Source organism: Esox lucius, chromosome 9, assembly GCF_011004845.1.
Source record: "Esox lucius isolate fEsoLuc1 chromosome 9, fEsoLuc1.pri, whole genome shotgun sequence".
Lineage (NCBI taxonomy): Eukaryota > Metazoa > Chordata > Actinopteri > Esociformes > Esocidae > Esox > Esox lucius.
Window position 1 is genome coordinate 14,499,664 of NC_047577.1, and position 21,094 is coordinate 14,520,757.

Sequence of the window (21,094 nt, forward strand, 5' to 3'; positions counted from 1 at the left end):
CTAAGTTCTGTATTGAGGGGCTGGCTTTACTGGAAGAAGACAAGACATTGGCAGCAGCAACTCAACAACTGAACTTGCTCTCTGTGTTTTGTTTACTGGGGTGTTTCTGCAGAGACAGGTTGAATTACTAGGGTACAGCATAGAATGCTCCTTTTGTAAAATTATATCTCCCACCTTGTCAACAAAAAATTCATAAAACATTCCATAGGCCTACAGTCCACACAATTCCACAGGATAACAGTCCACACTATTTCAGAGGCTAACAGTTCACACTATTTCAGAGGCTAACAGTCCACACTATTTCAGAGGCTAACAGTCCACACTATTTCAGAGGCTAACAGTCCACACTATTTCAGAGGCTAACAGTCCACACTATTTCAGAGGCTAACAGTCCACACTATTTCAGAGGCTAACAGTCCACACTATTTCAGAGGCTAACAGTCCACACTATTTCAGAGGCTAACAGTCCACACTATTTCAGAGGCTAACAGTCCACACTATTTCAGAGGCTAACAGTCCACACTATTTCAGAGGCTAACAGTCCACACTATTTCAGAGGCTAACAGTCCACACTATTTCAGAGGCTAACAGTCCACACAATTTCAGAGGCTAACAGTCCACACAATTTCAGAGGCTAACAGTCCACACAATTTCAGAGGCTAACAGTCCACACTATTTTAGAGTCTATCAATCTCTAAAAGGGGTAATCCACCCTGGTTGGACCCTCTGGCTGCACTACCTTTGATAGAATTCCAGGGCAACTAGAACAAGAACCCAGATGGGGCTGTACTTCCTGCTGTGGCAGTCTCTTTCACTCCCTTCCGATTGGTGGAATTTCTAAACATCATTCCCGGGTTTTCTAAACATCACTGTTCGATAGCTAGCTACCTAGTGATCTTACATGGAAATATTGAACCATACATGTTTAAACCAGGTTAGACCTGCTAGTTGTTGCTCCCATTAGCCAGTTTCAGTTGCAGCTATTCATGTCCAAGCCATATCACTTCCATCTTTCACAGGTGTTATACTTTGGATCATGGGCTGTACCAGTTCCCGACCAACTGAGGCTTACTCAGGGCCGACTGTAGGCATAAGCAACATAACCGACCTATAGGGGGCTGCGACTACTATGGAGCCCCGACAGTAGGGAGACAAAGTTTTTTGCTTAGGGCTTCCAAAAGGCTTGAGACGGCACTAACCAGTGGTCTCTATCTTGTAGTGTACCCTCTGAATTTCTGCTGGTATACTCTTCTGCATTTAGTACTCTTTGACAAACAGATGCCTACCTCCTGGAGTGTGTTTCTGAATAGTTGGACTGTTGTTAGGGAATTTGTCTTCACCATTTAAAGCATTCTACAGTTATCTTCTATAATGAACTAAACACCAACATATAAGGACAAGTAAATGTTATTGAACATTTCCTGATGCAAGACGGACACAAACAATTCATTCTATTTTTATATGATACATTTCAGACACGGGAAAAAAACAAATGCACTTATTCCTCAATCTAGGGTACAAATAAAACAAAATTAGATGTGAAAAAAAAAACAGAATAACAAAAACTATGAAAAGCACCCTGGGAAAAGCAAAGCTAAAGAAAGCATGTTTTAAAGCAATAACATCTTCACTTTGTGTCTGTGGCTCACAATACCAACTATTTCTTTGCCAGTTTTGAACTGAAGGCAAACTGTAATAAAATGTTAATCCCTCCTTCAGTTTGTGATGACATAAAAAGGCATGTTTTGGTTTGCTACGCTCAAATGTATCCCCGGCTAGTAGTATGAATAGGGAATCTGAGGCTGAAAAAATCACAGTTGTCATTTGAGCAGTGAATATGTACAACTATTCACAGGGGGCATTTTTAATCAACACAAACAGGAAGACAAAATAAGATTTCATTTCCTTAGGTGCGCATTCAGTAGAAACCTGGCACAAAAGACGACGGTTGGTGGTGTGAGCCACAGGGAGTAAAAAAAAAAAAAATAGACATCTGGGAGTCAGCAGTTGAATAAAATGTGAATTTCACTTTGCATTCTGTGTTGAGTATGATATTAGAAAGGGCTACCAAATCAGGCTAATATTCCATGTGAAAAAAATCGGATATTCCTGTTTTCTGACAATGAGCTTGACATTGCTTTCCTGCACTTCGACAAAAGCATTGGACTGTAGCTAAAGGTGTGTCGTGGGGCGGCATGGATGCTGGGGGACGGGGGTTGTTGGGGTGGGGGCGTCATTATTCGACAATAGGCAATAATGAACTCGTAGCAAGTGACCGGTTTAGAGTTTGCTAAGCAGAGACATTTGATAAAGTTAGGATGAAGGGAGAGGGGACAGGGATTAATGATTTCAACCATCAGCGTAGGACGGTGGAGGCGATGGGTGACCAGTTGTAAAAATTAACCTCCTTTAATTAAAATTAAACTCTTCTTTCACTTTTCTCTGTCCGTTTTATAATGAATCAGTTCCGAAGACAAACTATAATGTTGGTATGAACATGAACAGATTATTTTCTTAGAGGAACACGGCCAACTATATGAACGGAGACTGAGTGCTTAATGGATGTACTGTATTGTATCTGATATTCAAGATGATGTCAGACTGCTCCATGATGCTACTATATCTGATATTCAGGATGGTGGGAGAGTTTCATGGAGGTCCTGCATCTGATATTCAAGATGTCAGCGAAGTGCCTTGCAAAACAATTGGAGGTTTGTTTTATATTGATGAATATATTATCAGCAGCTCTGCAAGTCCATTTCCTATTTTTTTTGTCAGTGGACGTAAACTCAACCACAGAAGAGCTAGTTTTCTAGTCCAACATTTAGTACGAATAACCTTAGGAAAACACGTGTAGAACCAGTCAACCAGGATGTTAAACAACAATTTGACAATGAAATAAGTCCCACAGCTAAAAAAATTAAATGCCTTACCTTTCTCTTATTGTTGGGACTGACATAGAGGTAGCTGAGGATGGTTTTTGCACCCACTTTCTCGTTAAGCTTCTGGTAGGTGGTTCCATAGTCGGTTGACCTGAAAATGCAATTCGTTTTCATTAATTAAAGTGTGTGATCAAGAATGGATTGATTGAAAATGAAAATCTTGTGAACTGTATGTAAGAGTGTGGGGTGGGGGGAATGGAGAAAACAGCTCTGTAAATCGTTACAGCACAAATTAGGCAACATTTTACATCTTTTATTTACATACCATATGACAGAAAAACAGACGGCTTCAGTTTTTTTCAGCCAGCCATCCTAACAAACCCTAACCAGCTAGCTAGTTTATTTTGGCCAGCTGACAACAAGTGCTGCACAGTGCTAGTTAAAATGTGTAAAATAACACAATTCAGTGGATCAACTTGACATGCCAGTTAGCTAAAGTAATGATAAGCCGTTGTGAAACATTAGGGAAAAGGAGTTGTGTGTAGGTTAACCAGCCCCATTTGCTAAATCCTATTTTGTTATATTTCGATCAGGATGGCAGCCTAAATGCAGAATAACACAAAACATTTGTAGTACCCATCCGGATGTCAACAAAACACTCTTTACAGGGGATGAGGAAAGTTATACTCCGTGTGGCAATCGCCACACATTACGCCCACCAGCCTTTTCCATATACTGTATCTCCCTTTCTGTGTTGGAATCGGGTGGGCTGACAAGTATATAGCAGTTACTGAAAATATTTATTTGAGTAGGCCTCTACTTTGCAAACTCATTGTCCTCCAGCTAATCATCCTCAGGAAGAAGCGTATTTGGAAACAACAAGCATTTTTAAACAATTTTGAGGTGGATTTTTTTTTTTGAAGGGCTTTGACCACAAGTACAATCATAGGGCAAATCAACAACATTATATACAATTTGACAAAGATTCTCAACCTCCATAAGGTTGTAACAAATTACTCCATGACTGTCACAGTCGAAACAAACTATTTTACATAAAACAAGTACATGCCCAATCTTATAAAACATTGCAAACATCCTCACATAATAGTATCTGAAATGAAGGTATAAGCCAAAAGTAAACACTTGGGACACAAATTATTTTTACAATCGGTTCGTCCAAACTAGTGTGGTGTGATAACTATGAACGTAGAGGCTTGTGGTAGCCGCTTACCCTGTTACGAAAATGTTGGTGCTCCTTTACTTGAGCAGGTACACATGGTGAAGTATAAGTATTTCCAAGTCAAATGATTTCCTCCTTCCATCCAATACAGTTGCTTCCCCTAGAGCCGTGACCCAGGCTACAGTATCTTGAGTCAGGCAAGTTTTGTGTAAGGTTTTTTCTATGTGGCCTCATATCCTTTATTGTCATTCTCACAATACTTAGTATTAAAAGAAGGTAAAGGCAATGGTTGAACAGAATACATAATATACCCTAAAACTACATTTTTGGGAACATAAATGTCTACATAATTAGCCTATTGTTTTCCGGAAAACACGAGCAGGTGCCAATTCTGCAGGCACCAGATTAAGATTTGACCATTGTGAAATAACACCTACATGCTATATCGTCCATGTAGCATGCTTTGTGGCTTGCTTTGGCATTACGGACTGGGGTATGGTGGGTGTTTAAGAAGCTGACTACAGGTCCAGTGTTTAATCCCAGTGGAAGACACATTTATCATTTGGAATTTTAAGCCTGTCTCATATGCACTCCAGAGCATTCGGTTATGAAACATCATATGAAAATCACCCATCAAACACCTGACGTATCGCACACAGATTTGGTGTATTTAATATCCCAGAATGTGTCGGCACCCACTTGTTAATCAAATTATTCCTAAATCTCAATGTAACCCTCTCTAAGATTAATGTAAACTTACATTTTTGTTTTGCTAAGATACAGCGCCTCATTGGGTAATTAAAACGTCAAGCCAAGGCGGTATGGCTGACAGCTAACATATGGCACCACATGGCGTAGCCCAGGCTTAACTCTGTAGCTGAAGCTGATACAGTACCAAGCGGCGTAATCCCAATGACGAGCTGTAGAGTTCTTCTATTGCTGCAGTTTTGCCACAGGGTTTGTACTTATTTTGAAATTGAGTTAAGTTTGCACAACTTTGTGGTTTCCACGTATCACCATACCTGCCTGCACAAACTGCTAACCCGATACAATTTGAGTGAAAAAGAGGTGAGTGCTAAAATATTTAGGCCACGGTCAAAGCGCTAATGCGATACTTGTGTTCAGCCTGAGATCTGACATTTCCGAACCTCTCAAGTTTTGAACATCTCCACTTCCAAGTCCAAATTATTTAAAGACAAGCAAGGCTCAACAAAGGAGCTATTCTAATTCCATTCAGCTAAAACACAGGAAAACACACAAGTGCATTCGCAAAAGCAAAACAGTGAAACTTTAAAGGTGCCCTCTGGTCAACGGATCAGCCCATTGGAATGCCACAGTCCAACAAAAAGTGTTTTTTAAAACAAAAAAAAGGATCCCAGCAAGCCTTTAAGTGGGCTCATCCTGTCCCAGATGCATCACCCTTAAAATCTCAATCCAAATGAGGTTCAGGTGTGCAGCAGGTAATTTGGGGAAGGGGATGCACTGCCCTCTTTTATAATAGGCTAGTCGCTCATACTTTGACTACTAAACCACTGGTTTGGAATGTCGGGCTCCATGCGAGTGCCCCTTTAAAAGAGCAAAACGCATGTGTCAGTCTACAACGCTTGTTACAAACTCAAACGAAGCAATCAAGGACATTGATAGAGGGTTTTCATTTATCCGGCGCTTCGGGAACTCACTTTACAACTTTCTGGAATTTGACTGAAATTGAGGCCTTGCGTTAGGTTGACAAACAACACACCGGACCTCTAATAAAGCCCTGCAACGTGGCTCCAGCGCGGTGACTTCCTTTCATCCATTTTCTTTCATTTTCCCTTGTTCTGATTTATTACGGGCCGGTTTCTACGGCGATAAAATACGGGCATACTGATTCCCAGCGGTAACATCTATTAACGGGTGGAGACTTGGACATTTTGGACCACAGGACAATGACATCATCTGGCTATTGATCTGCTCCCCATAGAGCTCCATCACACGATAGCGGTGATTTAAGGCCCAATGACTTACTTTTAGTAGTGCAGCAACTCTCCCCCCTCCCACCTCCCTGCCCTGAGAAATGAAATTTACAGTAAAGGTGTGGGAAAAAATATGGTTGCTCAAGGACAATGGGGGAAATCTCTTTCCAACATTTCAGCCAACAAAGAGGCTTGCTGGAGGGCATTGTGGGTAATGAGGAAATGAAGAAACGGTGCCTCTTAGCCTATCCCCATGCTCAAATGTTCTTAATATGGCCCGCGGTTGATTCCACCCAACCAATAATCCCGACTGTTGTGTTTGACTGAACGTGGCACAGTTAACGAAACACACAGGGAACACAAGAAAAATATAGGTCTTATGCTGGATCCAGTTTGCTGTGAAACTGGATACAGGAATCTAGATAGTGTTACAGGTGATTGAGTTGTTATGCCTCTTAAATGCTACAACCTTTATTTCAAGGCCTCTGTTTCATACTGTGGAAATCAGATTGTAGTGCTATTCTGGGTCATTTGCTGAATTCAAGGACACCGACTACTTTGTTTGGCGGTGCCAAATGTACCAAAAAAAGCTTTCCCCAATATATTTACAGTACCATGACAGCAGCGGACTGAAGACCTGTTCTTTTTCCCTGTTGGGAGTTTCATTAATCAATGACTGGAGTGATCTGGAGATGGTTAGTGAGAGGTCACTAATTGCATTAGTGAGATGAAACGTCAACAATAAACAGCTTGAGACGTCCAATGGATGGCAGCTTTGCTGAGTGTTCCAAATTAATTAATGAAAGCCTCCGTGCACTGCGATGGTATTTCTCTATCTGAGCTTTGAGGAGTTTGGGCTCGTTGTCCCCCCCCCCACCCCCCCCCCCATCGCTCCCCTCCTCCAATGTCTGCCCCCAGGTTTGATGGCTGCCTTCCATTCCTAAACTCTTCGTGGGAGTGCCAGGGAACAGACACAGAGTTCTCTTTTTTTCCCCCGTTCCTCCCTCTCTCTTTTTTCCCGTCCCTACCTCTATTTGTAGTCCGCTCTCTCTCTTATCCCCTCACCCTGAGCCTTAATCGGCGGCACATTACCGCCTACCGAAGAGTTCATTCCTGTTTTCTCAAGCCATCAAATTTAGCATTACGAAGTGAGGGAGTAGTCAATGCGAGACGCACCATTAACAGGGTAAGGAGGTATCGCGGCCGTTCATGTTTGAGCCATCTGTGACTTGAGCCATTACAGGTTAGCAGTTAGCGCTTCAGTAGAGACAGTCATATAATGACACATTTACCACTGCTGAAGCCTTTGGGGTGACCCACTGGTCGGTTGTGGGCAAGGCCACTGGGTCCATTTAAAATTGATGAGGTCCGTTTTCTATTTTTTTCCCCTTTCTTCCATGAGAGCAACTACCGTATGTTCCACTGGACCCACTCTATATTTTTACAGATGTCCATTTTGACAGGCCCACTGTTCCGAACTCTTAAATGCCAAAACTAGATTCACACAACATTTATGATTGGCAGTGGAACAAATGTAAGAGCAATCCATTTCTCTCTCTTTTCACGAAATGCCAGGGTAAAATTAGGCAAGATTTCATAAAATGTTTTCCACTGAATGGAGTCCAGGGACATGAGAGTTTAAAATGAACAACCAATATTACTATTACTTTTATTTAATTGTTTGCAATGTCTTATACTTGTATGTCACACGCAACAGAAAAAAATAATTATGGGGCCACGATCGTAGCATTAGAAACAGTTGAGATTTATATAAAAAATTATTTTGTCTGAAAATGCAGACAAGCCAATTAAAATTGTTGATGTACTTGCATGCGATAGAATGTACATTCTAACGGGTCCCACCAGGCAAACATGCATATGTCACCCTAACCTCATCAGGTGCCAGGGATTACGTCCAGGAACAAATCAGCTTATCAAAGACCTCAGACTCAACATATTTCTGAAAACAAGCCACTAGAGGTATATTCAAGATATATGTTTGTTCTGTTGGTTTATAACAATACGTTTTGTGCCAATGTTGTATTGATGGAACCTTCACTAGGCTAATTGAAACCGATGTCATCAAGTTGACACATTTGAAATCCCTCATTTTATTGTTTCTCTTTACAGCAATAATTAAAAAAACATACGTTTGCATTTGTAGATTGTAAAATACATCTCCGGAAAAAAAATGCACCTTTTTCTTTCCTTTCCAAAAAAGTTGAAAAGGAAGAAGTTTGAGTGAGGAACAGAAGTGTTAAATTTGCAGTGTACTCTTAATTTTAACCCTTCAGTTCCTCACTCAATACCTTCCTTTTCGACGTTTTTGGAAAGGAAAGAAAAAGGTGCAGTGGTCTCTTCATTTTTTCAGTAGCTGTATGTTGTCATGAAAAAGCTGTAATTTACGCTTAATGCTATTACTATTACTTAGCCCAGAAAATACAAGGCAGTGTTTTTATTAGAGGAAAAAATTGCTCCACTGCCCCAAATAATGTGTGTGACAACCCTTGTGAGGTGATTTAGCTTGTTTCGCAAGTATGATTTTGTATAGCCTATTACTCCTCTTGTAATAGGATATTTGGGGGAAAGCTTCTCTGGTGAAATCATGGTCATGCTGGGATGACAACCGGAATATGCAATTTCCTTTTTGTCCTCATGTGCAATTTCCCTTTTGCCATGATATTAAATGTACATCAAAGTACCGTACATTGCTAGGTTTAACATGGCTTTCAGCTCACTGACCTAAAACGCTAGGATACTTTATGGCAGATGGTTCAAATTGGTTGCCCAGGGACTGGAAGCTAAGCCTTGAGATTTGTGCAATTGTAGGCTATAAATGGTTTCTTTATCAATTAAATATTAACAATAACAATTAACTGTACTATTAAGCCTAATATATACATAATTAATTATGGGCTACCATTAACAGGCCAAATCTTCGACATTTTGGCTACACATCTCAGTATAACCAAATGGATGTCATGGATTACTAGTCCCCAGAGTCAGATTTTCTTTAAAATGTAAGTTATTCATCGGAATGTAAATCAATTTGACTCTTTTCGTATGATAATATTGGGCTTCCAATAAATGTGGCACACATTTTTAAATAATATATTAATTTATTTTAATTATCACCCAATTTAAGACTAGATTGTTTGAGTGTAAAATCAACCTAATAAACAGTTAAACTGCATTTTTTCACAACCTTTTTTGTTCATATTTACCTGAATCCTGAGTCTAGAAATGTTGGAAGCATCTTTAAAATAACCCAAATTTCACATTTGCAGGGTGGTAACCAGTGTGAAGATATGGAAAACTGTTTGTCCACCTATGAATTTTCTTTTGCAATTACTGGACGAATAATTTTTTCTGGCATATTATATCGGTCACCTGCTGAGAATACCAAGGTTATCTGATGGGACGAGCTACAAAGTAACATTCTATCATAAGCAAGTAAATCAAAGAGTTTGATTGGCCATTCACATTTTGAGCTAGGGAAAAAGTTTCAGGGTTACATTTTGGTTTGGCGATCGCAACCTTGACCCTAATGCATCACTTTATAAACAAAGTATTGGGCAGCGAATCTCTAGGTAGCACTTATTTTTAGAGCACAAACTGCAGACGTCCATACACTATACTGGTGATCCTTCAATAGAATAGCCACAGCAGTGGATTATGTATGAATTCAGTTTTAAATAATGTGCAGGGTCTCTTGAGCTGGTAGTGCAGCGAGACTTGCATGAGCTGCACTCAAGGCCAGTCTAAGTAAGTGCATTTGGATAACAAGGGCTGTCTGTGATTCACAGTGACTCATGTTCACACTAATGCCCATTTGCTTTGGGTTGAATTAAACACAACCAGTCAGTCAGAAAGAACATTATTGTGACAGGTGCATACTTTTGCTAGCACATACTCAATAAAAATAATTGTTTTTATTATTCAAATTGTCTTTGTGTCAGGCTCACGTCTGTCAACCTCTTAAGGTGACGTGGTCATGTATTTACAGTACGGATGTCATAAACGCAACAGACATCCGATAAACAGAAGACCACACGGAACTGAGGACAGAAGACATATGATGCGCTTACCTCCACAATGAGCTCTCTGTGACGCTGTTCAGATTGAAGTCAAACAGCTTGGTCAGCATGAGGATCACCTGCAAAAACCGAAAAGCAATCCTTATTACTGCATGTACAATAATAAAACGTGAAATGCACGTTTTACTATTACTTCTTAGACTACTTCCTGCTATTCGTCCCAACACTGTCAGCGTTAAAGAACACAACTTCAGCCATCCAATGGTTCACGATTTGGAATAAATATATTTAGGTCAGGCTGTAGAATTTTCATTGGTACTTCTTGGCAACATCAAGCTACCACCTGTTCATTTGTGGATTGTTTGTTCAAATAGTCGCAGGTTTGTATCCCTGGCCTTTTAATGTCAGATGTTGGATAAATGTGAAGCAGCTGATGACGGGCCAGCCTACTGAACAAGCCCATAGTATGTAGAGAGTGTACAGCGAATACGTGCACAAACAAATCTGCAGATGCATGTAGAGAAGGCCCCTGGAACTTTTAGTCTACCCAGTTCCCTGTGTCCCTTGTCTTCTCACTGGTGTCTCATTTTCCCCGATCACCTCCCTATTTCATTTCCCCAGGTCCTTGTCGGTCATTGCTCCCTGCCATGTCCTTGTTTCGATTTCCGTTGTGTGTACTCACGTTGTTTAATAAAACTATGTTCCTATCGCCCTGTGTATGTGCACTGCATCCTTGGAAGCGTGACAAACACCTAGAAAGGGATTCCACAGTGAAGATTTGCTATTTACCTACATTATGACAGTCTCTAAGAATGAAGAACAATGTTTCTTCACTGTTCAGGGGATTTCACAACTTACTAGAAAGCCAATTTGAACTGTAGGTGAAAGGTATCGGAGATAAAAACCATTCAAGCTCATTGCTAACCTGTTCAATCTAACGCATCGTTGTGCAAATTCCTTTCAAAGCTAACATGGCTGCATGGGTTTTCGAAGAAAAATCTGGGTCAACGCAAGTCTTCAGACTGAAAAATTGAAATGAGAAGACAGAAAAAATCCCAATTTGCCTGAAGCAGAATAGGAATAAAAGCAGCACTAAACTACAGAATGACTAGCAATCTATTTACTATATGTATAGAGGTATGTTTAAAAGTCACTGTGGATTGTGGCGGTGTAGTTTAACAAACATGTAGTTTGACAGTCAATTCTGACATGGTACTATGGCCCCTGACATTTCACACCATGTTGCGAACTACGTGGAATAACTCTTGTGGGTGTCACATTTCAGAGATGTTTCACACCCGTGGGTGTCAACAACATAGAGGTCACTAATAAAACTGACTAGTTGAATGTATCCGGCAGCAGAAATGTACTCCTTTCGATAGTTATATAAATATTTTTTTACTTCGAAACACATGGATGGTCAGAAACACCCTTAGGCTGTTTGAAACTTCCACAAGGAACTTTTCCGAGCTGCATAGTATGCATATTCTGGAAAAAAGGGAATATTAAATGGGCAGTATACAGTAGAGTCAAAACAAACAACCAGAGCCTGGAAACAATTTGTACGTGGCAACCTGCACACAGTTCTCGGCTTCACACTGTGGCAGTATCAAACCATTTACCTAGGCCCCGGTCATCTTTGTTGCTACCTCTAGCTTGAATGTTGCATTGTGGGGGATGTATGGACAGCGAAAGAGTCACTCTGTGACAATACTGAAGTTGAGCTCCAGCAGCATGGGGGGGGGGGGGGGGTGGCATGCTTGCGAGCAACAACGCCAGAACAGATGCACTTCGGTAACTGGGAACTCCGTTGCGACGCAGGCCCCTGCGATCATGCCTATTATGTATGTACCAACAGCTGCGGCCTCACAACGCACCAAACCAACGCGGGCGAACGCGCACGCCACACACACACGATGAGACACCCGCACACACAAACACATCCCGCTGCTGTCTGGGATCGACCTGTGGAGGAGTTTAGGTTGGGGGAAAAACAATAACGCGAAACTCGTTTAAATTAGGAGCTCGTTCAGGATGTAGCATGGTGTTTCTGCATAGCGGCAGCAGAGAATAAGCCCGGGGAATGAATAACCTTAAATGTTCAGACGAGACCAGTGCATGCTAATGACCTAGTCCATTTGGCTGGCCAGCTGGAAGGGGGGACTCACACATAGGATAACAAACAACAGTCGAACACAGCCATCGGCCACGCGCGCTCGCACACAAACACACACACGCGCAACCACCTCCACAACGCATCTCTCTCCGCCTGCCCTCTCTCTAAATGTCAGTCTTACTATCTCTCCACAGTCTATGAAACCTTGAGAGTCTGTTCTCTATGTTTGTGAGTCCGTGTCAGAACAGTCGACCTTGTACCACAGCATCATTTCTCAGCACTTGAGCTTAGAGGATATTATTTTGACGACAGTTTTCATCTGAGCTCAGGATCATCAGAAGGTAGTTACCATCAACAAGTTCCACAAACTTCATAATGTTTTTGTTTTTCTACTCCTCAAAATAGCAGAGACTAAATATTGCCATTATACTTTTTAAGCAAGCACATACATACATATACACACACACACACACACACACACACATTTATACATACATACATCCATAGACATATATACATGTAATATACACTCACCTAAAGGATTATTAGGAACACCATACTAATACTGTGTTTGACCCCCTTTCACCTTCAGGACTGCCTTAATTCTACGTGGCATTGATTCAACGAGTTCCTGAAAGCATTCTTTAGAAATGTTAGCCCATATTGATAGGATAGCATCTTGCAGTTGATGGAGATTTGTGGGATGCACATTCAGGGCATGAAGCTCCCGTTCCACCACATCCCAAAGATGCTCTATTGGGTTGAGATCTGGTGACTGTGGGGGCCATTTCAGTACAGTGAACTCATTGTCATGTTTAAGAAACCAATTTGAAATGATTCGAGCTTTGTGACATGGTGCATTATCCTGCTGGAAGTAGCCATTAGAGGATGGGTACATGGTGGTCATAAAGGGATGGACATGGTCAGAAACAATGCTCAGGTAGGCCGTGGCATTTAAACCATGCCCAATTGGCACTAAGGGGCCTAAAGTGTGCCAAGAAAAGATCCCCCACACCATTACACCACCACCACCAGCCTGCACAGTGGTAACAAGGCATGATGGATCCATGTTCTCATTCTGTTTACGCCAAATTCTGACTCTACCATCTGAATGTCTCAATAGAAATCGAGACTCATCAGACCAGGCAACATTCTTCCAGTCTTCAACTGTCCAATTTTGGTGAGCTCGTGCAAATTGTAGCCTCTTTTTCCTATTTGTAGTGGAGATGAGTGGTACCCGGTGGGGTCTTCTGCTGTTGTAGCCCATCCACCTCAAGGTTGTGCGTGTTGTGGCTTCACAAATGCTTTGCAGCATACCTCGGTTGTAACGAGTAGTTATTTCAGTCAAAGTAGCTATCAGCTTGAATCAGTCGGCCCATTCTCCTCTGACCTCTAGCATCAACAAGTCATTTTAGCACACAGGACTGCCGCATACTGGATGATTTTCCCTTTTCACACCATTCTTTGTAAACCCTAGAAATGGTTGTGCGTGAAAATCCCAGTAACTGAGCAGATTGGGAAATACTCAGACCGGCCCATCTAGCACCAACAACCATGCCACACTCAAAATTGCTTAAATCACCTTTCCCATTCTGACATTCAGTTTGGAGTTCAGGAGATTGTCTTGACCAGGACCACACCCCTAAATGCATTGAAGCAACTGCCATGTGATTGGTTGATTAGATAATTGCATTAATGAGAAATTGAACAGGTGTTCCTAATAATCCTTTAGGTGAGTGTACATACATACACACATATATATATATGATATACAGCACCTACTCTCAAGCAGTGTGGCAGCTGCATCATGCTATGGGGCTGCTTGTCTTCAGTGGAAACAGAGACATTGGTCAGGATAGAGGGGTCCAAATATCAATACATTTTTGTCTGCCTAGTTACAGCCCCAATTCTACAGAAGATCAGTGGACTGACCTAGAGGGCTGTGCACAGGAGACGCCCCCACAGAAGTGCACAGAAGTGGGATCAAAATGCAAAGCCCAGTTTGATGGTGACATATCCAAACAGACCCTGCTATAATCCAAGCAAAAAGTTGCTTCCACAAAGAGGTACTTGTGGGTTGTGTGCAGTTATTCACCCAAGGTTTTCTTGATTTCACAATTTTTGTAAATAAAAGCTTGATTTTCAAAAAGGACGTGTATACCTTTTATATCCACTGTATTTGGACATTACAATGCTTTCAGAGCTGGCTAATGATAAATGTTCATGAATTCAAGCACAAATACGGAAATATCCCCTCCACAAAGTCCGGTACCGAAGAGACCCTGGCTGAGTTACACGGAAAGAGATGGACGCCCATCTCTTTCTGTGTAACCCAGCCAGGGTCTCACACCTCGCCCTCCCGCTAACAACCAAAAACCTGGACAGAAGTCCTTTAAAAAGTAGCTGCTAGACCGGTGGAATAGCTTGCATGCCGGACTGGTGCTGGGTGTGTACCTGGCATGGTTATCTGAAGTACAGTGTGCACACAGGCCCTTCTGTCTGCTACATATGGAGCCTAATGTGGGTGGCTGACAGCAAGCGTCTATGTCAGATGGTTTCCCTTTGGAAAGTGCATATGCCACACTACCGAGTGCGCCAATTAGACCCGCGGGCAGACCCCCACTGTAAATATTATCCGACCAAGCGATAGAGGAGGGGGATCAGCAGTGGAAGACAGACCATTAGCGATGGCTGGGTCTAGTGGAGTTGACGCAGTTGAGTAACAGAGAGAACAAGGCCACCACCAAGCAGGAGTTGTGCGGGAGAAAAGCAGGAGGATGGTTTGACGTTCACTGGCTTAGCTCTCTGTGGCTGTGTTTGAGGCGGTTTCTTTGTTATCGACGCATTAGCCAGAAAACCAAACGTGTCTTCTGAAAAATGTCGTTGGGCTTGTCAGCAATGGCATGCGCCATGACTTGATAGGCTTGTAATAAAATATTTCCATATTTTGAATTGGTAAAACCGCATAGTGCATCAAGAGACAATTTCTATGAGCGTCTTCAAATGTTAGGCAACGTTTCTCGTCTGAAGAATTTTAGGGAGTATTAGAAATGCAAAGAGAGGCTCAGGGTGCAGATCAATAACAGCTGTGTTTCTCCAAAGACCTAAGTGCTTAGAGTTTCTCTTTCACACACACAGAGAGAGAAATACAGATTGAGTGCAACACACACAGAGAGACAGAAACACAAACACAGCGCCTTTGCATTTTTCGTTGTCTACTCATTGTCCTTGGCAAGGGGAGGAAAAAAAACATATCAACAATTATCAAAATCCCTAAACATGCATATACAAATAACAATTACCACCTCCTACGGCACCAAAAGCATAGAACTGTAAACAAATAACATTTGCAGAGATCCTAGAAAAACTCAAAAAGTATTACGCACACACTGGAGGGCATTCATAAAAACGATTTGGGTTTTTGGATTTTTTTCTGCCATCCTCCTTTCACTTTTCTTTCCCTAAATCCTAATCTTAAGAGAGAGTATAGTCAGGTTTTGCTCACACTGCATGCTGATGCCGCATTGCTTATTCCTTTTTCCATGTTGAGTCATCTCAGATATCCAGATGCTGTAACAGGTGGATTTACTCGAGAGCAGAAGGGACAAAATAGAAAAAGCGATACTGTACATTCAACATAAGTTACAATGGACTGACTAGGCGGTCAAATTATACATCTACCATTTCTGTTATCCTAGAAATAGATTTTGACTAACAGAATATTTGAGATGAACTGTTGTTCACCCTTACTCTATAGGGTACCGTTTAAGATCCAATTTCAGAACGACGCAGAGCGCAAAACACATCTCATAAGGAGACTTCATCATCCGTGAGGAATGCAATGCATGCTACAATACACCTCAGCACAGGACGCATCTAATCAAAAAGGTGAAATATACACCTATTGCACCTAAACATAACTCGTCTCCATAGAAGTTCAAAAACCTGAATCTGTCCGACTCCAGACGGATCAATCGTGACAGCATGCATTCTCTCCGTAGGTTTAGCTGTTGTCGTTTCGTACTGTAGAGAAACATTTCAAAAAATCCACGTCGTTCTCCGACATGAAAGTAAGACGTAGGTGCAAAACCTGGATTGCACTTGTCACCCGTCAAATGATGGGATATCCCAAAAAAACAACTCTATGTTAATCAGGAATCAAAACTGAAGAGAATGTGTCATCTAAAATGCAATTTCCCCTGGAAGAATTGTATAAAAAAATATCAAAACGTAGATAGTAAATCTTCTGGGTTTTGACTTCATTCTTGGCACTTTTAGGGTAAAACATGATAAACCAGCCACAAGCTACAAGTTGCACCTTAAGGACAATCAGAACCAATAACAGGGGCCTGTGTCTGGCCTGACAGGGGCAGCTACTATATATCCTGTGTCTGGCCTGACAGGGGCCTGTGTCTGGCCTGAAATGGGTAGCTACTATATACAGTGGGGAGAACAAGGATTTGATACATTGTCGATTTTGAAGGTTTGCCCACTTACAAAGCATGTAGAAGTCTGTAATTTTTATCATAGGTACTCTATCCAGAAAATCACATTGTATGATTTTTAAGTAATTAATTTGCATTTTATTGCATAACATAAAGTATTTGATAAATCAGAAAAGCAAAACTTAATATTTGGTACAGAAACCTTTGCTTGCAATTACAGAGATCACATGTATCTTGTAGTTCTTGACCAGGTTTGCACACACTGCAGCAGGGATTTTGGCCCACTCCTCCATACAGACCTTCTCCAGATCCTTCAGGTTTCGGGGCTGTCGCTGGGCTGGGATGGTTGGGATGGTGTTCTTGGGGTTGTACTCATCCTTCTTCTTCCTCCAAACACGGCGAGTGGAGTTTAGACCAAAAAGCTCTATTTTTGTCTCATCAGACCACATGACCTTCTCCCATTCCTCCTCTGGATCATCCAGAGCAAACTTCAGATGAGCCTGGACATGCACTGGCTTGAGCAGGAGGACCTTGCGTGTGCTGCAGGATTTTAATCCATGACGGCATGGTGTGTTACTAATGGTTTTCTTTGAGACTGTGGACCCAGCTCTCTTCAGGTCATTGACCAGGTCCTGCCGTGTAGTTCTGGGCTGATCCCTCACCTTCCTCATGATCATTGATGCCCCACGAGGTGAGATCTTGCATGGAGCCCCAGACGGAGGGAGATTGACCGTCATCTTGAACTTCTTCCATTTTCTAATAATTGCGCCAACAGTTGTTGCCTTCTCACCAAGCTGCTTGCCTATTGTCCTGTAGCCCATCCCAGCCTTGGCCATTGTGGAGAGGTTGGAGTCTGTTTGATTGAGTGTGTGGACAGGTGTCTTTTATACAGGTAACAAGTTCAAACAGGTGCAGTTAATACAGGTAATGTGTGGAGAACAGGAGGGCTTCTTAAAGAAAAACAAACAGGTCTGTGAGAGATGGAATTCTTACTGGTTGGTATGAGATCAAATACTTATGTCATGCAATAAAATGCAAATTAATTACTTAAAAATCATACAGTGTTATTTTCAGGATTTATGTTTTAGATTAGAAAACCTGCAAAATCGGCATTGTATCAAATACTTGTTCTCCCCACGGAATCTGTAAAATACAATTATACTATGTTTTTTTTTAATTCAGTTCAGGCCAGTAAAAGTACAGTCCGGGCCAGTAGATTTCAGATCCGATAAGGCCTGTGAGAAAAAAAGTTAGCATTGGAACCTCAGAGATGTCTGTTACAACAAGAAACTAGGCAAGCCTAGTTCAGCCGGCCCGCAATAGAAAGTGTTGCCATCTTGAGATTCAAACCACTACACCACGGAGCTGTACATTTGCCAGCTGTCAGTATAGCCTCTTGTCTATACTGACACCCGGCATCTGTATATCCTGAACAAATCCTCTTTTGCCACTGGCCGATTTAATGATTAATTGACCATTCGTGAATGACATTGATACAGTTAAACTGACAAACGTTTCTTACTAAGTTTACCTCCACCACAAATAGCGGCTATGTATTGTGTTTGCCACTGACCGTTTTAACAGCGTATTAGCCAGCAATAAGCTTTACCGGTATATACTAACTTACTGAGATTTGAACTTAGGTCTTCCACATGAGAGGAACTGTCTTTAACCACTACGCCACGACATTACACATTTCAATCGCTAGACTCCATCGAGGATTGTGTTAAACTGATTAACGTTTCTTATTAAGTTTACCTCCACCATAGCGTCTACGAACTGTATTGCTTTTGCCACTGGCCATTTTAACAGCTTATTAGCCAGTAATAGGCTTACTAGTATCTACTAACTTCCTAGGAATAATCATAAGAATTGAGCAATTTCTAGCGAGACTGAAGATGAACTTTTCCATGCCAGAAACAATAACGTAACAAATGTATGTTAAGCCAGCAAATGTGTTTGTCTATCCTGACCCAAAACACATGCACAGATGCATACTTCGAAAATCCACCAGAAATAGTCGCAATATAACCGTAAACTGTTTTATTTCAGGCTTACTATAATGTAGATACTAACGGTTTTAGCCAGCAACGTTTTCGCCTATACGGAATAATTCATAATGCGTACATCGTTTTGCCTGTGAGGAGATACAAACTCAGGACCTTTAGTTCACAAGTGCACTTCTCTAACCACTACACTATTTAACAAGGGGCAGTCAGTCAGTCACTCACTCAGTAAAAGACATTCCGCTCTTCTTAGCAGGCGCCGCATATGCGGTCCGGCAAAAAAAAAAAAAACGACCACGAAAAATAAAGTCGAAAACTAAACTGAAATCTAAATAAAAATGTAAAAACAAATATGCTACTTAAGATGAACTGGTTAAATAATAATAACCAATAACCTTGGTGAGCCTGTGTCTGTACTTGTTTGCCTGTGTGTGTGTGCGCTCAGTGTTCCTGTCTGCATACGTGTGCGCGTGTGTACGGAGGTCCTCAAATGAATGATGTGTCTGAAAACAATGTTGATTCGGGTAATAAATCACTCTTTAGCACTTTGCCATAAGAGGCAGATAACACTTGGCACAGTTATTAAAATGGAATTCATGGACACTCTCAAGACTGAAGATAACGGGACTATCGACATCATCCCCAAGTAGGTAAGGACTCCTGCCTGCGTAGAATAAAAAGCCAGAGCACCAACAATTGAGTTTCACTCACAAAGTAGGTTACAATCCACCCACTGGTTAAATATAGTAAATCATTTCCGTGCCGCAAGAGAGGAATGTGGTTGCTCCCTCCTGATCATTTGACAAATAAAACTGAATATATGAATGTTAATCCAATGAACCCGTTCGCATATTCCCTCAGGAATATTGAAATAATACATAAGACTTTGACTGAAACTGTCAACGTGTGGGAAAATCAGGTTTTACATTAGCTGTGGCAGGAAGGTGTGGATTTGAAAGTACTACAGAACTCTAAGACATATTCAAAGTTTCGAGTGGCATTGAATAGGAATCTAAGTCTACGGGTGAAATGCTACAAGAAGTATACGGAATAAGAAGCAGGGTGCATGGATTTGTAGAAGAGGGTAGAAAAAGCATGTCTTAAGTTAAAGGTGGGGAAAAGGAAACACTACAGAACTCCCAGACATACTGGAAGTTTTTAATGGCTCTGGATAAGAAGCCTAGTATGGGTAAAGTATTTTCAATAAATAGAAACATGCAGGAAAAAATGCTTTATGTTTGTAACAGGTGTTGAAGTAAAAGGATCACAGTAACTCCAGAGACTCAAAGTTGTTTATGTATTTATTGCCACTGGATGCGGTACCAAGTTTAAATCTGAAATGGAACGAGCCTGCCGCAGAGTGCTTCCAGTACCAGCAGCCTACAGAGACCCAAGTGGCTAATCTAGTGGCTGCTCCCACCCCCAAGTGTTAACAACACAACCAACATTAGAGTAATAACTACAGTTGCTACACTATCAAATAGATGAAGCATAATAAATAAACCTTAAGAGTTTTGCCCATCGATGATGAATTATTCATGATTACATCACCGCAAGTACCATCAGCGCAATAAGGGGATAATTAGACTAATGACATTTACAAAGAACTCCTATCTGGCCATATCTCTCACATCAATCCACCTCTCTGTAGTTGACCAGCCAGCCTGGAAAAGGTGCCAGCCTTTTTTGTAGCTGCTGACAAGCTGCCAACCATGCAGGATCAAACAATGACAAGTTGATGTGCCAGGTTAAGCCTATGCTATGAACAATCCTGATCTATCAGAACTAAGCTCTGAATGCACGGACACAATGCCCCTTAGCCACAAAAGCAACTAAATCTATGTGTATCAGTCAAGACTCTGTATCAGTCAAGATTTTATTGATGTGATTGGTGAATTTGGACAGAACGTGTATCCTATGTGGCTGCTTGTACAGTTAACGGAATTACAATTGCATTACCATTTCAATATCTTCAGCCCAGATACTCTAATTCTATTAAGGTGGATTTCAAATGATTATGAGAGATCCCGCATTTTTCAGAGGTTCTCGAAATTTTGAGGATTGACTTCGGAGGCGCTTCAGACCACAATATTAGCGGAACACATTTGGATTGCGTGAAAGCATAGTAACTATTAAGGCATATATTCCATGTTTCAAAGAGTTCCTGTTTGACAACAGAAACAAGAAAACAAGATGAAAACAAGATGACAACAGAAACAAGATGTAACCTCTGGGGGTTAGAGGTAAAAATCTTAGAAAAAAAAAAAAGATTGTGCCATCTTGCCTAACTTGTGTATCACCCTGTCATTGTTTAAACTAGCATGGATAACTGCCTGTAACAAGCATAAAAAACAAGCACTTTTTCAGGTCAGCTGGTCTATTCCTGCTTGATTTAGCTCAATTTGTCCAGTTTGGGATTTGGGTAGTTAAAGTAGTGAAAACAAAACAGAGAACAGTCCCTCCCGTCTTCATT

The 21,094-nt window shown here is 41.3% G+C and overlaps 1 protein-coding gene across 4 annotated transcripts in view; it reads right to left on the reverse strand.

Moving 5' to 3' along the window:
- LOC105012299 (VPS10 domain-containing receptor SorCS1) overlaps positions 1-21,094 on the reverse strand; it is a 146,284-nt gene that overhangs the window by 53,531 nt on the left and 71,659 nt on the right. For all 4 annotated transcript variants that reach the window (XM_029122019.2, XM_013135333.4, XM_029122020.2 and 1 more), the window contains exons 2-3: positions 10,106-10,173; positions 2,934-3,033 (exon numbers count right to left, since the gene is read on the reverse strand). In XM_029122019.2, the coding sequence (XP_028977852.1) occupies positions 2,934-3,033; positions 10,106-10,173 (168 nt within the window). The remainder of the gene's footprint in view (positions 1-2,933; positions 3,034-10,105; positions 10,174-21,094) is intronic.